This window comes from Selaginella moellendorffii, unplaced genomic scaffold, assembly GCF_000143415.4.
Source record: "Selaginella moellendorffii unplaced genomic scaffold, v1.0 SELMOscaffold_66, whole genome shotgun sequence".
Lineage (NCBI taxonomy): Eukaryota > Viridiplantae > Streptophyta > Lycopodiopsida > Selaginellales > Selaginellaceae > Selaginella > Selaginella moellendorffii.
This window is the reverse complement of record NW_003314327.1, coordinates 912,322-928,899: the sequence shown is the minus strand read 5'-3', so window position 1 is coordinate 928,899 and position 16,578 is coordinate 912,322. Positions and strand designations below refer to the sequence as shown.

The following is a 16,578-nucleotide window of genomic DNA, read 5'->3' as shown; positions in this document are numbered from 1 at the left end:
GTGCTGCTGATCGGTAGCTCCGAAATCGCCGAAATCCTCTCCACCGCGAGCCCGATTGAGCGGCTCCGCGGCGATGCGATAGCGGCGGACAATCCACGGCGCAGCAGGGAGGAGGAGGAAAGAGACCATCGCGAGGGAGAAAGCGCCGAGCTTGGCCTGGAAACGATCACCGAGTCCCTCCTCACCGAAGAGGATTACGCCGCCCTGGTAAGCACGATCTCAGATTCACGGATTTCTAGCAGCTCGCAAGATCTAAGGCAGCATTGTTTCTTGGCATTAGGCAGGAGTGGTTTCTGAGCCAGTGGATAAATCCCGGACGCGAAGAACCCTAGATTTTGCTGGGCGGGAAGGAATATTCTGCTATCATTAGGGTTAGAAATTCGCGTTTATTAGTGGTGAGTCCCCACCAATTTGGCAGAGCCCCTTTTTGCGTGTCCAAAACAGAGCGCTATCATAATTAGCTAGAGAAGAGAGTGAGCGAGCGATAGAGATAGCGAGAGAGAGGGCGGGAGGGAGGGATAATGCCGTCCGGCCCTAAGAAGCGGCAAGCAGCGCGGCGGCGAAAGCAGCGCGAGCAGCGCGCTGAGGAAGAGCGGCAGCACCACAATGGCAATGGATCAGGTAAGCAAAAGGGCTCACACACACACACACACACGCACAGCGCGAGCTCACTGTTGTGTGAAGCGATGGCTGCTGATTGAGTGATTCTTCTTTCTCGCAGAGACGGGTAGCGAGTCCCTCCTGGACGATGACGATCTGAGCAGCAGCGCGGCCACGACGCCGACACCGAGATCCCAGCACCACCACCAGCATCACGAGCCCCCAAATCTGGATCTGGAGCACCATCTTCACCAACAGGGGGACGATGAGGAGCGGCGCAAGCAGCAGGACCGCAAGCACAGCAACGTGGAGGAATGGGTGAGGCAGTCCGCCGAGTTTGATGTTGGCACCCCACCGCCGCAAACTCCCACCAAGTTCCACGCTCACGAAGAACCAGAGGACGACCACCATCATCTCGCAGACCAAGAACGCCATACGGAAAAAGTCGATGAGCTCGAGCCTCCTCCTGCCGCTGCTAAAGATCACAACACCGTCGCTACTACTCCCACTGAAGATCACAACATTCCCACTGAAGATCGCGATACTCCCATTGAAGATCACGACCCTGCTGCTGCTGCTACTGCCGCTAGCTTTGAAGATCAAAAGTCCACTGCTACTGTCGAAGATGTGGCAGCTACCATCGACACATCCAAGCCCATCACTGCTGCTGCTACTACCAGCGATGGCGACCAAAAGCTACAGGCCGGTCACGAGTCCACCCCCCAAAAGGTAACTTTTTTTTGTCTCCCTCTTCCCTGTTCTAACAGTGCCATTCGATTCTCTTCAGTTGGCTGAGAGAGCTTCCGGATGCTGCGGAGTGCTCGATTGGTTGCTCGGCAGAGCTTCTTGAAGTTCTGACTCAATTCACGAGAAGAGCTCTGTTTATACACGATTATGATGATGTTGATGATGAGAAGCCAGAAAAAAAGAAAGAAAACGTATCTTGTTTCTTTTCTTCGTTCGATTCACGGGCTTCTGGCTCGGCTACTTTTCGATTCCTTGCTGGAGGTACTGGATCAGATCATACCCCGCAGTCGACCATTTGTTATACGCATCTGCGCACGTCCGGATCATAAAGTTGGCGGCCTCTCGTTCGGTCATATCCGGATGAAAGCGCCTGCGTAAGTTGCCAATGGGATCTCCTCGGCTAAAGCACGGCAATCCGCTGTCGATCATCAGCAGCACTGTGTTAACAATGCCATCCATATGCTGCCTCGCTGCCAAGTATCCTTTCACGCACAAGCTGTCCAAGCACCGACAAAACCATAAGAACACGTTTTTTAATTGCCGGGGACGCGGACGCCTCAACGGAAACTAGAAACACAAACCTGACAAACCGGTTCCAGGTCTCGCTTCTCATGACGCCGGATGGATCGATCAACTGGGTCATCTCGTGGCTCAGCTTGAACTGCGCGCTCTCGAATCGCAGGTTTCCCCCTGGCGACGTCTCGAGGATGAATCCGAAATCTATGTGCACCAGTCTGCCTTCACTGAAAAACGGACCCCATGTAAAACAGCTTAAACGGAAAAAACGGGTTTTAACTTACTTGTCGAATAGAAGGTTGCCGTTATGCCGGTCTTTGGGTTGTAGCAGAAGACTGGCAACTGCGTATCCAGCGCTACTTACAATAAACTTGTCGCGAGCTGCTTCAAAGCGGACAGAACCCACTGGCCCATAGTCCTGCTGGAAAAGCTCATATAGTCCACCGTCGCTAATCTCTCCCATTTGATTACGGCTTCGAGTATTTGGTACCACCTGGAAAAAGTAGAAGAAACGTGAGATTTAAAAGTCTCATAAGTTTGTCACCTCAATTATTCCTCTGCCATAGCCAGTCGGTAGAACACCATAAGGAAAAACATAGAGGTCTAGTCCCACAGCTTGGAAGATATCCCTGAGCAGAGCAATGACTTGAAGAGCCAGGACATCTTGACGGCAATCATCTCCAACCTGCATCAACCGAGTCGGACTAAAAAGTCTCTAGAAAATCACAAAACCTTGAAAATGCAGGCTTGTTGTATGATATCCTTGGAATCTCCCTCCTTATCCACGACATTAAATGTGATCATGATCGGAACTTTGGCAGCTGATTGCAAAGGGATTCCACTGTCCAATTGTATGCTTCGGACAAGCTTGTTCGGAGCGGTTGGCAAGTACAAATCGTCTCCCGTCACTTCAATCTTTTCTAATTGCCTGAAATGATAGTGAGCTACAGCGACTAAAACATGATGGAAACTTACTGTCGGATTGCACCTCGACGTTCTTCCTTCGGTAAGGGATACAGGAACCCCGAGATCGAGGTCACTTGGTCAAAAAATCTAAATTCCCGGATGAAAATGTCGTATGTCTCAGCTGTAAAACTGTCGATGATTCGTTGTTTAACTCGTGGTACTATTTCGGACAGTGATACACCCTGCGAGCATTCCACATTAGAACTTTACATTCTTCATAAATACTCCAACCTTGGGTCCCAATGAATCTTTGGCATCCTTGTTTAATTCTTCAGTTGGAACCTCCTCACCCTAGCATTTACGAGAATAAGGATAAATTACTAAGCAGTATGGAAGCCTACCTGAAGCTCCCATATCAGAATATGTGCAAAAAGGTTGCTTCGCTTAGCAGCAACCATAAGATACCCTTCGACAAGTCCCTAAAAGGTACATATATACGTTTTATGCTCACACAGAAACTATTCCTTACCCCATCATCGTAGCGAAGCGCTTGAACAAGTTGTGGCATGAAAAAGGTAACTCGTTCAGGTGGATAGGACTCCATTACACGAAGCACGTAGGCCATTACTCTGTGATGGCCCTTGTAAGGAGGAGTCAAGAACTCCAAGGCGCGAGTTATCGAGCACAGAGCCCAGTGAGGAAGTTGTTGCAAAGAAGGTGAATTTTCATCTACAGCCTTGGGAGTCACAAAGTATGGTAGAGCTTCCGGAATTTCCCGTAGTTCAGTAAGGTGTTCCTGAACAGAAACCGTCACAAAGATTTAAGAATTTTATATTTTCGATAACGAACCTGCACCATGACAGCCACTTCCGATCTCAAATTGTTGAAAGCTGGAAACCTCGCGACCAACGATAAAGCAATGCGAGGATCTATCAGCCACGCAGTTTTTGCGAACTCTAGTAACCTATCTGCATGGACGCGGAGCCTGGGGACAAAATCCCTGCAGCCATACAAGTTTGAATATGAATTAACAGAGTGTGTAGAACTTACTTTAAAGGGAACGCCCACGTCTCAAGCCTATCAGCTTCGTGTTGAGATAACATCAACAGCAGCTGCTTTACTCTCTCCTTCCCCGTCTGACCATGTTTCCCGTCAAGCTATTAGAACGCAGTATTACACATGAATGAAAAACGGCAATCTAGATAAAGATACCTGTACATTCCTAAAATTTGATATATAACCATTTTCCTGTGTCCCAGATTTTAAATTTTCTGATGGCTCATGCTGATACGACGTTAGATAATACACAAATGTTGACACGGCCTGTGCTTCACTTTGAGCATCACCCTCGGTTTTCCAGTCATACCAGCCTGGTTCAGCGGCAAACCAGCTCAAAGCAGATCTACAAAACTAAGAAATTAGTTCGTGTACATGAGAATTTGAACTTACCTGTAGATGCGGTCTTCCAGGAGAAATATTCCTGCAGTTTCGATAGACTGCAAGTTTTGTAGCTGCCACGCGCAAAATTTGAATCCTAGCAGCATAAGTGTAAAAAAAGTCCCGGTTGCCGCAGGATGGGGCGTAAAACGAGGTTTCTTCACAGACCCCTGAAGTAATCTCCCAATTAAAAGCAGCTCCTTTCTGCTATTATGCTTGACAACCTACTAACAATTATTGCATGAGCAGAAATACCAAAGTTGAAACGCGTTTTTCACCTCAAAACGGTCCAGAAGAAATCCTAGCCACAGGCGATGAGCTAATATCCCTTCAATCGAATCCTTCACTGTTACGGGCTCACCCGGTGTGAGGTGAGGTCGTAGTTTGGCTGCAGGACCACAATTTTCTGCACCAAATAAACCACGACTAGTGTCTACAGTCCACAGCCAAGCGTCAACTAACTCCGAAAGTAATGAACATCTTAACTGTGGCGCTGCAGAAAGGAGCCAGGACCATACAAAAATGCCAGTTTCCATAGCAGCGGGAGTGAAAATGTATGCGGGACACCAGCATAACAGACGCAAAAGTTGCACGAAGCTCTCAGATGTCGTCATTCTGCATAAGGCCTTGCAGGAAAGAAGAAAGTCAGTAACAATTGGTACAATGAAACAAGTGCATTACCATGTCTGAGAGCAGAAGGGCCGTGGCACGGAGGCAAGCTTCGTGATATTCTGCAGCATCGACACTTTCACCGCGTTCAGCCGCAGTAACGAACTGCTGTAGACACAACAGAAACCTGGAGAAGAGCAAAGCTGAAAGGGACGCGTCTTCCTCTTCCGGAGAAGATTTCCCATCCACTTTGCTGCTTAGCCAGACCGCTGTCAACGCCTTGGTATCTTGCAGTTGGTTGATGTTGATCCCAGCATATAGCTTCTTCATGCCCACAATTTCGCCCACGTAATTTGACTTCACGTTCGCGCTAATCACACCGGTGGAAAGGACCTCCACAGTTGTTGAATTTGCGCCTGCGGCCGCTGCTGCCGCTGCCGTAACAGCAGGGATAATTGCAGCTTGTCCACTCATATCCATTTTTGTCACGTCGAGATGTAGATCAGAAAATAATATGATAAGTTCACTCGTATGTGCAGTTTTCTTCAGTTTCCGAAATTGTTCCTTGCAAAAATAAAGGAAATTTTCAGTAACGTTTAACATCAGGATTACCATACCTCTAACAGCCCCTGCGTCGTGGCAGGAGCGAGGAGCAGCGAGTAAGTTATCCATTCTCGAACTCTCTGTTGCACAAGCATTCGACAAGCGACCATGGCACCTGGATCAGATGCTAGAGCAGAAGATGATATACCGCCAAGCAAATTTAGTAGCAGATCCACACAACGAGGATTCCAAAGAACCTGAAAAAAACTAGTCGTTTTAGCTTGAACTAATAAGACAGTATACTCACTTGTGGAAATCGATTTCTTAGTTGGCTCAACAAGCTATCTGCCATTTCTCTAATGTTCTCGTTGCGATGAGTCAGCTGTTGAATTAAAAATGTCGCATGAGCCATTAGCACTGAATCTTTCTCGTCTTCGCTGGCGGTAGCTTTGTCACACTGGAACACTCGAATGTCAGCAGAAAACAATAGCGACCAGCGTACTTACCAGCCATGTGATAGCTGCATCAAAAGCTCGGTGAACCATTGCAGAAAGACACTGATAAACATCTGGAGTTAATTGAGGTGTCTCAAGGTACATGAAGGTGCATATTAACGAGCTCCGAGTCTCCGGATTTTGAGTTCTCAATATGCCACCATTACAACTAAATCGCAAGACTTCAAGAAAGGAGACAGCGAGCAAATATGTAGCCTTGACGCCTGCTCAGAAACCCGTTAGCAAAATTACAGAAGGCGCAACAAATACCTGAAATCGTGCTCAATGAAGAGATCTCCACACGACCGCCCAGCGAGGCCGCTAGAGCCGCTCTTTGTGCTGTAACGGCTTTTTCGTTGCCACTACCTCGCCGGCTACCGGGATTATGAAGTGCATTCAGCTCCAGCTCATCTTCCATCCATTTTACTGAGCTGACCAGCTGCACAAACAAAGAAAAGATCACAAATTTGCAGCATAACGAAACTCTTCCTACCAGCGGTGGTGTAGCTTCGGTTAAGCGTTGTACAGCTGCTGACCACTGCGCATTCCAAAGATAAGGTCCTGCCACTGCTTGTAACGCCATCGCACTCATGCTGCCCATACTACTTGTGCTTATGGCGTACGATTTTAAGGACGATTGTTCCCTTTGAATTGGAGGTGCTAAGCCAAATAGCACGATATAAAACCACAAGTTGCGGAACAGCTTCAGAAGAGAAGGCTCAACTGCTCGAGAAGGCTGAAAATCGGAGCATATTTCTGCTACAGCGGGAAGCAGAGGTCCAAGCAAATCAGCACCGCTTCTGCAAAAGAAATTTTTTAAACCATTAACACCCACAAATATGTGCAGGACTAAGTACCTACCTTCCGCTCTTAGCTTCAGCAACAAGCCCCACTTCCGAGCACAATATGAGCAGGCGTTGCCGGTAGTCATTTCGCAAAACGTGATCCTTCAGACCGCCTGCAATTACGTAAAACGCAAGAGGGAGTGTCTGCGGAGCACTTATTAAGACAGAAAAATTACACTTCACCTACAAGATAGTTTTTTATTACCTCAACACGTTCAGTTGTAGCTTCAGGAGCTAACGTCCTGCTATGTGTAGATCCCACAGTTGAAAGCTTGTCCTTATAACTCTTCGTAAGTAAGGCTATGGCTTCTCTGTACGACTTCTCAAAGCCCAAGCCAGCCATACGAGCCACTGCGTCTAGCAGCTGCATGATCGATTAGTATCTTCACAAAGACAGATTAAAACATTACCCGAAGACGTAACAAGGATGGCGCTGAAGCGTCTCCCTCTTCTAAACACTCTATGAACATCGGCATCAACATATCCACCGCCTCTGATTTATTGAGCATCGCTGCAATTTCAGCAAGAAGAGGAATCACGTTCAGCTGCATAACAGCTACTGTAGGCTTTTCTTTGTCTTCCTGATCATGTTACCAGTTAGAGAAACGAGAATTCTTTCTTCTTAACGATTAACCTGTTCAGAATGTTGTCGAACATGTGCAGCCAACGACAAAAGAAAAGACTCGACTGCAGACCTGTCCTCGTTCCATCCCGCTTGAATGATAGAACAGGTTGACCTGACAACGCTCTTGAACAGAGCTCCTTGATTTGTTCCCCATGTATCAGCCTGTGATACAAAATGTGAGCGAGAAGAAACAACAAGAGCAATGTACTTACGTAAGCGCAAGTGCACAAGATCAAAAGCCTCAAACGATGTAAAATTGTTCGGTTCCCATGAGCACTAACAATCTCGGCGACGCTGGATAAAAGGCTCTCGAACAGCACCTCACAAGCCTGGATCCTCCGCCAGGGAGACGTAATGCACGAATCGGCCACATCCATAAGCAATGTGACGGTCTCCCACACAAGCCCGTCCGAGGAATTCCGAGAACTTAACAGCGACTTGGTTTGCAAGATTGCTGCCACTTGAGCCACCTCCATCTTCAAGCATATTGTCTGTTTCAAAGGAACTTCGCCACCATTTAACTCTCGCTTTCGGATCTGGAGCGAAGAAAAGGAAAACATCAGTTCTAGTATCAAGCATCCACGAGGAAAGTGTCGCGATCGCTACCTTGAGCAGTGGAATCAAAGTCTTGAGCTGCCTAACTGATGCTGACCGGAGCTTTAAAACCTGAGCGTCCTTGGACTTCCCCATGATGTTTATAAACAACCTTAGCCCGATCTTATACCTCTCCAAATCGTCAATGGACTCGTTCCCCCGAGGAGAGGAACTATCTTCGTCACTGGAAACGATCCACTTTCGCAACAGGCAATCACCAATCTGATCCACGGCAGCTTCGTCCACTCGGAAGCAATTCATCGACACTGCGCAGAGGAAGGCCCTGCACGGAGAGGTCGCCCCCTGCGAAGGATCGAAGCCTTCCAGCACGATCGCTAAAGATTTGCTGAAGGTGGAGCAAGCAACCGGCCACTTCTCCACAATGCTCACCAGATATCTCGCCAACTCCGCGAAGAAATCAGCCTCGGAGCTCCCAATCGCCTGCATTGCCATGGTCGGGAGCTGATCGATGAATCCCGCGACGTAGAGCAGTAGATCCCGCTGCTTATCGCTGCCAGTGACGCTGGTTCTGGCGGCCAGATATCGCGAAGCAGCGACAATGCCATGGAGGCCACGCTTCTGATCGATCAGCAAATCCAGGCGATCCTCCACGCCCGCCTTCTGCCGAGCGAGGACATCGCTCAGCCGGCGCACGGCCTCCAGCCCTACTCCCATTGCTCAAGGCCAAAATCCCACTACCCTAAAAAAGGGCTTCCAAAAGCCCTAGTCCTTCCTCTTAGTCGCTTCGGTTCCAATGGCGAATCCAGCGCCCATCGTCGCGGCGCCAGCTCCCGCGCAGCGGAATGCACAGCAGCAGCAGCCGCAGCAGCAAGGCATTGGCCAGATCCTGATGGGGATGATCCGAATGGCCTTGTTCTGGTACCTGGCATCTCAGATGTTTGGATTCAAGAAGCAACCAGTTGATCCTGCGATGTCGTCGATCAATCTCTTCTCCAAGGGCGAGAAACTGGTAAGATTTTCACTGAATTCCAATCGAACTTCACTGTCTATCGACTGATCCTTTGTTTTTTAAGGATATGTGGTTCTATCTATCAGAGGATCGTAAGTTCGCAGATTTTGGCAACGAACAAGCGCTCGTGTGGCACGAAACCAACGTACCATATGCTGTGTGGACGCCCGATAGCTCTCGCCACCATGTTCTTACTTATTCTCCCTCCGAGGTACTTACCGAGCCATGATCGCCGCTGCTAAGTTTTTTTTTTTTTTTGTTTTCTAGGCTGTGATGAAGCACAATGGCACCGTTTATGGGCATGTATTCTTTACACGATCCGGCTTCTCACCGAACCCCAGTGACCCAGACTACGACCATTTCTCATCGTTTAGCAGAACAGTTTGTAAGTTTAGTGATGCTAGATACCATTCTTTTCCTTCTAACCTTCTATTTCATAGCTTTGATCAGCTATCTTCCAAAACCAAAGACAGACAAACGGAAAAGTCTGTTGGAGGCCAAAGATGAAGCGCCGGAGGTTTGTGCATTGGGTTTCTCTTTGAGTTCCGAGCTCATGAAACGCTATGTTTCAATCTTAGGTGCTCCCAGAAGTCGTAGAAGACGAAGGAATCACCGAGTGGGTCTCTTTCTGGAAACCGAATGTGACTATGAATCTGGTGGACGACTTTACAAAGTATGTAAAGCTAGTGATTCTTTCATTTCAATTGATGTTTGGGTCGATTGCAGGTACTCTAGGAATGCTCTTCCACCTACCGTAGCAGAGTGTATCCTTCCTTGGCCTGTTATTGCGCATCCTTGGTTATCCTTGACATTTTTGCAGACTTAAACTTTGAAGAGACATCAGGAAACTATTATCCTACCGTTTTCTTCAACGAGTTTTGGCTACTGCGCGACAAGCTGATACGCATCAATGAGACGGCGACAGAATTGACACTGAATCTGGATCTTTCTCCGATCAGTCTCACTCGGTGGCAGCTTTACTTACAGATTGACCAGTCCTTTCAGATACATCGCTCATATGGGAGCATGCTCGAAGGTGAAGCCGACGAACTCAAGGTACTATGGTCTACTTTACACTAAATTCCAGAGTTTGACTTTGAAACCGTGCAGAGAGTTTTCCTAGAGGGCAATCCCATTTTGTTGGCAATCACGATGACTGTCTCCCTTCTTCACACTGTTTTCGACTTCCTCGCTTTCAAGAATGGTAAGTTTATTGTCTTTGTGGCACTGTTTCTTAACTCATGACTACGATGTAGATATCCAGTTTTGGAACAAAAACAAGTCGATGGAGGGATTGTCAGCTCGATCAGTTGTTGTCAACTTTTTCTGTCAGCTTGTCGTTTTCCTCTACTTGTTGGACAACGAGACATCGTGGATGATTATTCTCAGCTCAGGCGTTGGCTGCTGCATTGAATTCTGGAAGATTGGTAAAGCGATGCATATCGAGGTATGAGTTCTTTCTCCTGTATGCTCGTGAGTAATCACAGTGAATCTGCAAAACCCAGGTGGACCGGAGTGGACGGTTCCCGCTGCTGCGATTTAGAGACCGAGACTCGTATGCCAAGAACAAGACGAAGGAATATGACGACCTGGCGATGCGCTACCTATCTTACGTCCTCTATCCGGTTGTGTTGGGCTTCGCGATATATTCCCTTATTTATGACCGTCACAAGAGCTGGTACTCATGGATCCTGTCATCGCTTACGAGCTGTGTCTACACTTTTGGTGAGTCCACTGTCACCGCTTTTCCTTGTCTGTAAGATCATGTGTGTGTGTTGTGTGAAAAGGTTTCATCATGATGTGCCCCCAGCTCTTCATCAACTACAAGCTCAAGTCCGTGGCTCACCTCCCCTGGCGCCAAATGACTTACAAGTTCCTCAACACAATTATCGATGATTTGTTCGCTTTCGTGATCAAGATGCCTATACTGCATCGGTTGTCAGTCTTCCGTGACGGTACGTTCTCTCACCACATACTTTTCTTCTTTTCTTTCCATTTTACCTCTTCCCGAGTCCCGGTCCGTCCCCCTCGTGTCACTCACAAAGTCAGGCAGAGGACTCACAATCTGCTGCTACTTGCGCAGACATCATTTTCTTGATTTATCTGTATCAACGTTGGATATATCCCGTGGACCGCAAGCGAATCAACGAGTTTGGTTTCGGTGGAGAGGACGCGAGTGAAGTGACCGCTACTACTACTACTACTCCTGAGGCAGCAGAAGCAATCGATGGAGATGCTCCTGCGACTTCGATTCCAGAGCAGCAGCACCATAATGAGGACTTACGCCAGAGACATCATAACTCCAGGCAAGAGACGAGCAAATCCGGTGCCAATAGCAGCAGCAGCAGTAGTGACGATGACGACGACGACGCCTCAACGACTGAGGAGAACAAAACGAAGACAACGTGATCGTACGTGAAGCGAGCTAAGTTTTTTTAAGTTGTTACATATAGAAAACCAAACCAAACGCTTCTTTTTTTCTCTATCGTTCTCTCGTCCTCGCGTTCTCGTGTACCTAATTCGTTGTATCGATCCAGCCAGGCACGAAAGATAGAGAGAGAGAGAGACAAAGAGACAGATAAGTTAACACCTCTCTCCTAGACATCGCTTTCTAGACAGCCAAGATCGCGAGCAGCAGTAGCAGTAGTAGCGGCAGCAAAGAGATTCTCGCGGTGGTGGCGATGGTGGCGGCCGAGTCGTCGGGCGGAATAATCTGCCTAATGAATCTACACGGTTGAATGCTGGGGTCAGTGGTGGTGACCACGGCCTGCCCCTGGAAATCGCAGCTCGTCGGCAGCTGGTTGGTCTTCTGGTAGTAGTTGTTGTACGCGTACGAGGCGTTCTCCTGCGCGGTGAGGAAGTTGCACGAGCCACCATACGAGAGGGCCGTGCAGTCGGCGTTCGCGCACGCAAACGAGATGCTGTTGGCGGACACCGCCACCCCGGGCCGAAGAACGCACCACCGCCGCGGCAAGTACTGCACCCCCTGCGCGTTCACCAGCCTCGCGTTGGCGACCCCCCGCCCGCTCATATCCAGGAAATACTTTGCCTGCCCATCGTACGTGAACACCCCCCAGTGCCGCTCGAAGTTGCCCGGCGCGATGCTCTTCTGGTCCTCGTCGATGAGGCCGAAGAGGTAGAAGTGGATGGGCGATCCGGGGCGCAGCGGCGTGCCGCGGTTGGAGAGGACGTGCTGGAGCAGCCCCTGGTTGAACCGCCGCGCGTTCTCGACGTTGGCGTTGGGGTCGCCGTCGGTCGGCCACCCGACCTCGCCAACGATGATGGCCATGTTGGTGTAGCCCGCGGCGTTGAGCGCGGCGACGAGGAGGTCATAGCTCGCATCGAAGACGTTCGTGTAGGTGTTGGAGCCGTCCACGATCGAGTTGGCGGCGCCCTCGAAGAAGGCGAAGTTGATCGGGAAGTTTGGGTCCCCGTGGAGGCTGATGAAGGGGTAGATGTTGATGACGAAGGGCGCGCCCGTCTGGCTCAGAAACTGGACGATGCTCACCACCAGGGCCTGGCTCTCGGGCCGGAAGATCCCGCCCGAGGGGAATGGGGGCCGCGAGTTGGCCAGCACGTCGGCGTTGAGTGGGACCGTGGCCTTGATCTGGGAGTCGAGCCCCGCTCGCGCCAGCGCGCCCTGGATGTTTCGAAGCGCCGGGAGCGTCACGCCCTCGAAGCTTCGATTGTAGGCGGTGAGGAAGGGCTCGTTGCCCACTGCCACGTATCTGCCATTGTCATCGATCCATATCGTCGTCAGCAATTAGAAAAAACTAGACCCAGCCAAGAACAAGAACAGGAAGAACAGGAAAACTCTAGCGTCGATCCAGGCGACTCATCAATGCTCCAATGCTCTCCAAGACAAGCTATGTCGAACCACAGGCAAGATCATCCAGAAATATCGAGACCGAAGAACTTGTCAGGAATCGATCTGTCGAGAGAATATCGACGAATCCGCCAAGAATATCGATGCTCGCAAGAATCACAAGGAATGGGAGAAATATCGATACAGTCCCAAATTACCGCGAGGAAATCGATGCTAGAGACCAAGAATATCGACCGGGGACCAAGAATCAAGAACAAGAACACCAAGAAAGAGGAGAGGTCGATCAAGATACCTGATGTTTGCTCGCCGTCGCCCCGACACGTAGCGCGACACGTTCTGCGACACCCACAGATCCGCGGCCTGGGAGCTCTGCGCCAGGCGCTGGAGCATCTCATTGGGAATTCCCACCATGACCTCGAAGCTGGAATCCTTGGTGAGGGCGCGCAATGCGTTGGGATCCGCATCAAAGAGCTTGACGCGCGTGACATTGTTGCTCCGGAGCATCTGCACGACGGTATCGCCGGGGAGAGGATGCGAGAGCTGCGTGCCCCAGTTCACTCCAACCTGCTGCCCCTGCCCCAATGTGAATCCCAACGCCAGCAGCGCCACCGCCAGCGGCAGCCACCACGGCGATCGCTGCCGCGCCAGCAGCAATTCGGCCACCATCGCTCATGAGCGATCGCGCGGCATTCCAGAGAATCTTGAGATTGGAGAGAGGGAGAGAGGAGCAGCAAAGAACCAAAAGAGAAGGCGAGGAAGAACAGCGACAGAGAGGCTATCTATCCATCGAGCGAGTAATAAAAATAATGCTTCTAGGGCAGCCCTGCCAACGTGGCGCTAACGACACTACCAGTCCATGACATGACGGCATCCACTGGAGATTTTTACACTCGCCAGTTACCACCGCGCGGTCTTGCCAGTCAACCATTTTGACTAGAATGTTGACTCACCAGAGCGCTTTATAGAAGCAGCTTTTATTCTATTCGATCCATCATTCCAATTCCATGCATTCTTACGTTAAGCCAAAAGGGATTTTTCACTCGTTCCTTCAACCTTTAAGAAAATCCTCTGGAAAGACAGTGTTCTATGTCAACAGAGCCTACTGTGGCGGATCATTGCTAGAGCCTGGAATCACAAGCCACGGATGAATTTGCCTCGGCTGGAGCTGGAACTGCGGAGATTGTTGCTGAGCGGCTTGCTGTGGCGCAGCTTGCTGAGATTGCTGGGCAGGAGCACGTTGAGAGTGAAGAGTATGTTGAGCATAAAGTATCTGAGCTTGCTGCTGCTGAGCTTGTCGTCGAGAGAAGCTAGCCTGATGATGTTGTGGATGTGTCTGCCATAGCTGAGCCTGTTGCTGTGCTTGAGGCTGTTGAGCTTGAGCTTGAGCGCGAATGGCCTGACTTTGCTGAGTTTGCTGCAGTAAAGACTGAACTTGCACTGGGTGAGCTTGCCGTAGCTGAGCATGCTGCTGAATCTGTTGTTGCATCTGGACTTGAGCCTGTGGAGATTGCTGCGCAGCTTGAGCTTGAAGAGCGTGCTGGGCTTGCACGGCAGCCAGTTGTTGCATCAGCCTTTCCGTATCCTGCACCGCAACATGTTGTCACTCAATCCAGCACAGAAGAGTTCTAAGTACAATACCGAGCGGTGGAGCCTGAGTCGAGTTGTTGGTGTGTTGCGCTGATGTTGTTGTCGCAACTCGGAACCGTTTGGCGTTGATGGCAGAAGATTCGCAGGAAGCGATCGACTAGGTGCCAAACCGATTGATGACATGTTATTTGCGGACCAAGTTCTTGATAGGCTGGCAATATCCGGCTTCCTGTCCTCCGTTAGAGCCGGCGAGCTTGAAAATATTGAGGAACTTCGGAGCACAGGAGTGGTAGTAGACTCCGGCGGACGAGAAGGAGAAAGTGATGGCGCATCCTCATTGTCGATCTCGCTAAGGTCGACGATCACTGGAACGGTTTTCTTCGTCCGGGAGCTTATAGGATGTGACTCCAGCATTTGCCACGAGCCATTGTTGGTGAGCATCACGTCTTTGATGTTCCCGTCGACCTCACGCAATATCTTGCAAGCAACCAAATCAGTTCAAAGACAGAAAACGAACAGCGAACTACCTTTGCCATTTTCATGTCGATACGAAGGTCTTGCAAAGTCACAACCACGTTGCAGTATGGACATCGCCACGACGGTCGTTTTGTGTTCATTTCTGTGTAGTTCTTGAAATCGAAGCACTATACAGCCGCCAACTGCCTTGAAAAAGCTCAATAAATCATAACTTCCTTACCTGCAAGTGTTTGCATGCCAGACCCTTCACGGGAGTTGCAATTCGTTGCCGGCTATCCATGAAAACGTTCTCAGTACAATTTTGCGAAATGCCTACAAAAATCTACCTGATGGGACAACTTAGTGAGACTTTAGACGCCCCTTCCATCAGATCGTCATCTGCAATATTGCCAAGCCAATTCAGCTGTCCTGTCTATCAGAAACAAAAGTCACTTGCCTGCCTGCGAGCCAAAGAGCCAGGTTTCCGGAAGGTCCAGCAAAGTTGGAACCAAGATTGCATTCTTCGTATGAGCCACCAGAATTACATATGAAGCTGGAATAACAATGGAGTAAGCAAGCTTGAGCAGCCCCATTTACAAACCTGCAAAGTCTCCCACAACTTGCAATACATTATTTCCTAACCTGCAATATCTTGCGCACTCTGCCGGGGGTTGGGGTCCACTATCCTGTACGGGAACTTGAGACTCAGGTACAACACTATCGTACATACCATTTGAAGTGGTGTTCTTCTATCGACAGGATATCCGTTTAGGATGAAGCTCACTAGAGCTGGCGGAGTCAAGCACGACGGTTGTTCGACGGCGTCCCTTCTGATAGTAAAAAGCTTCTAGAAATGATCGTTACAAACACCATAAACTTTTAAAACATACCACTGGCGCAAGAGTATGGATGTAAAATTCGGAAACCACGGTCCTGTAGCCAGCCTAAAACCTCACCAAAGTTTAGTCTCTGTCTGTATAACAAGAATCACTGACCTCTGCCTCGATGTATAGCAAAATGTTACCCAGTTTCAGCCACGGATACAAGCTAGAACATTCCAATACCGTCAGGAAACGCAACTATTTGGGCAATACGATAGTCATACCGCATAAGGACGTCACCCGTGAATTTCTCAATGCTCGAGAAATCCGTTGGCGTTTTCACGCATGCAGACCCAAGTCTATCATACAGGTCGAGAAGCTGCATAAACCAAAGCGGGTGAGAGCCTGGCACCTAAAAGGAATGTACTTACTTCGTTGACAACACAGAGAAGATCTCCATAATCCACATTGTTAAACCATCCTTTTTGAACAGCACCCTGAAAAGTAACTTGGAAAGTTAGCATTCCCCGAAAAATAGATATTTAATTCGAGCACCTTGAAAGATAGCATCACCAACACGATCGCAGGACGAACGTCGGCATCGTCTTTCTGTGTACACACCTATCGGAAGAAAAAAAAAAAAAGAAAACATTTGCTCACATTGCATAGCCAACGAAACAAAATCGAACCTGCTTGAGCAGCTGGATCACATCGTGGACACAATGCGGGCTCTGATTTGCAGCGATTGCGCAATCCATAGCCCTGCAGCTCCAAAACCTCTCAATTTCGCAGCTCCAAAAAAAACTTTCTCACTTACTTGGAAAGAACGACGCACATCCGATAAAACTCACGACGATCCACTCGCGCGCCTCCCTTGAGCTTGCCTAGCATGAGTTCCACCATCTGGCGCAGCCACTCGCGCTCGGCCATAGCCGGCGGGAACCGGAAGGAAAACCTAGGACGAGCTCGTCGCGACAGCTCGGGGGGAAATATTAATTCCTT

The 16,578-nt window shown here is 49.3% G+C and overlaps 5 protein-coding genes across 6 annotated transcripts; 2 read left to right on the top strand and 3 right to left on the bottom strand.

Annotated features, from left to right (window-relative positions):
• Positions 1–372: 372 nt before the first annotated feature.
• Positions 373–1,551, top strand: LOC112340553 (protein IWS1 homolog). The gene is made up of 3 exons (XM_024659188.1): positions 373–621; positions 722–1,329; positions 1,388–1,551. The coding sequence occupies exons 1-3, from the start codon at positions 522–524 to the stop codon at positions 1,448–1,450; spliced, it is 771 nt and encodes a 256-aa protein (XP_024514956.1). The 5' UTR covers positions 373–521; the 3' UTR covers positions 1,451–1,551.
• On the bottom strand, positions 1,444–8,618 carry LOC9649696 (phosphatidylinositol 4-kinase alpha 1). Its single transcript, XM_024659179.1, has 26 exons — positions 7,929–8,618; positions 7,535–7,858; positions 7,332–7,484; positions 7,108–7,278; positions 6,903–7,061; positions 6,714–6,841; positions 6,346–6,652; positions 6,123–6,291; positions 5,865–6,076; positions 5,666–5,815; positions 5,433–5,615; positions 4,888–5,379; positions 4,485–4,832; positions 4,219–4,430; positions 3,982–4,171; positions 3,820–3,926; positions 3,619–3,769; positions 3,299–3,565; positions 3,171–3,248; positions 3,061–3,120; positions 2,839–3,011; positions 2,596–2,791; positions 2,408–2,548; positions 2,148–2,356; positions 1,929–2,090; positions 1,444–1,843 (listed from the first exon to the last, which is right to left on the bottom strand). The coding sequence occupies exons 1-26, from the start codon at positions 8,589–8,591 to the stop codon at positions 1,585–1,587; spliced, it is 5,664 nt and encodes a 1,887-aa protein (XP_024514947.1). The 5' UTR covers positions 8,592–8,618; the 3' UTR covers positions 1,444–1,584.
• LOC9649435 (cleft lip and palate transmembrane protein 1 homolog) lies at positions 8,609–11,369 on the top strand. The gene is made up of 12 exons (XM_002985271.2): positions 8,609–8,886; positions 8,951–9,097; positions 9,154–9,271; positions 9,327–9,403; positions 9,465–9,559; positions 9,613–9,650; positions 9,707–9,942; positions 9,997–10,090; positions 10,143–10,333; positions 10,392–10,611; positions 10,674–10,841; positions 10,970–11,369. The coding sequence occupies exons 1-12, from the start codon at positions 8,671–8,673 to the stop codon at positions 11,293–11,295; spliced, it is 1,926 nt and encodes a 641-aa protein (XP_002985317.1). The 5' UTR covers positions 8,609–8,670; the 3' UTR covers positions 11,296–11,369.
• LOC9649434 (glucan endo-1,3-beta-glucosidase 5) lies at positions 11,303–13,527 on the bottom strand. Its single transcript, XM_002985159.2, has 2 exons — positions 13,005–13,527; positions 11,303–12,614 (listed from the first exon to the last, which is right to left on the bottom strand). Exons 1-2 carry the CDS (start codon positions 13,376–13,378, stop codon positions 11,498–11,500), a joined length of 1,491 nt encoding a protein of 496 aa, XP_002985205.1. The 5' UTR covers positions 13,379–13,527; the 3' UTR covers positions 11,303–11,497.
• Positions 13,528–13,670: 143 nt separating this feature from the next.
• On the bottom strand, positions 13,671–16,554 carry LOC9649695 (E4 SUMO-protein ligase PIAL2). 2 transcript variants are annotated; one of them, XM_024659124.1, is made up of 15 exons: positions 16,394–16,554; positions 16,266–16,338; positions 16,132–16,197; positions 16,008–16,073; positions 15,861–15,955; positions 15,751–15,802; positions 15,646–15,699; positions 15,486–15,602; positions 15,357–15,441; positions 15,213–15,308; positions 15,103–15,154; positions 14,997–15,048; positions 14,827–14,943; positions 14,351–14,776; positions 13,671–14,294 (listed from the first exon to the last, which is right to left on the bottom strand). In XM_024659124.1, the coding sequence occupies exons 1-15, from the start codon at positions 16,504–16,506 to the stop codon at positions 13,812–13,814; spliced, it is 1,947 nt and encodes a 648-aa protein (XP_024514892.1). In that variant the 5' UTR covers positions 16,507–16,554; the 3' UTR covers positions 13,671–13,811. The 2 variants fall into 2 exon arrangements, with proteins under 2 accessions (XP_024514892.1, XP_024514893.1); XM_024659125.1 differs by having other exon boundaries at positions 15,486–15,599.
• Positions 16,555–16,578: the final 24 nt, after the last annotated feature.

Bases quoted from the DNA above. Each gene is read 5' to 3' on its own strand.
- LOC9649434 (XM_002985159.2), bottom strand. From the start codon at position 13,378: ATGGTGGCCGAATTGCTGCTGGCGCGGCAGCGATCGCCGTGGTGGCTG. The intron at 12,615-13,004 runs GTATCTTGATCG...TGACAATGGCAG, and splicing joins CGACGGCGAGCAAACATCAG to ATACGTGGCAGTGGGCAACG.
- LOC9649695 (XM_024659124.1), bottom strand. From the start codon at position 16,506: ATGGCCGAGCGCGAGTGGCTGCGCCAGATGGTGGAACTCATGCTAGGC. The intron at 16,074-16,131 runs GTGCTCGAATTA...GTTACTTTTCAG, and splicing joins TGGTGATGCTATCTTTCAAG to GGTGCTGTTCAAAAAGGATG. The intron at 15,700-15,750 runs GTCAGTGATTCT...GTGAGGTTTTAG, and splicing joins TGCTATACATCGAGGCAGAG to GCTGGCTACAGGACCGTGGT.
- LOC112340553 (XM_024659188.1), top strand. From the start codon at position 522: ATGCCGTCCGGCCCTAAGAAGCGGCAAGCAGCGCGGCGGCGAAAGCAG. The intron at 622-721 runs GTAAGCAAAAGG...TCTTTCTCGCAG, and splicing joins CCACAATGGCAATGGATCAG to AGACGGGTAGCGAGTCCCTC. The intron at 1,330-1,387 runs GTAACTTTTTTT...GATTCTCTTCAG, and splicing joins ACGAGTCCACCCCCCAAAAG to TTGGCTGAGAGAGCTTCCGG.
- LOC9649696 (XM_024659179.1), bottom strand. From the start codon at position 8,591: ATGGGAGTAGGGCTGGAGGCCGTGCGCCGGCTGAGCGATGTCCTCGCT. The intron at 3,012-3,060 runs GTTGGAGTATTT...GAATGCTCGCAG, and splicing joins AAGATTCATTGGGACCCAAG to GGTGTATCACTGTCCGAAAT. The intron at 1,844-1,928 runs GTTTGTGTTTCT...GTGCTTGGACAG, and splicing joins ACCTGGAACCGGTTTGTCAG to CTTGTGCGTGAAAGGATACT.
- LOC9649435 (XM_002985271.2), top strand. From the start codon at position 8,671: ATGGCGAATCCAGCGCCCATCGTCGCGGCGCCAGCTCCCGCGCAGCGG. The intron at 9,560-9,612 runs GTATGTAAAGCT...GGTCGATTGCAG, and splicing joins CTGGTGGACGACTTTACAAA to GTACTCTAGGAATGCTCTTC. The intron at 10,612-10,673 runs GTGAGTCCACTG...TTGTGTGAAAAG, and splicing joins GAGCTGTGTCTACACTTTTG to GTTTCATCATGATGTGCCCC.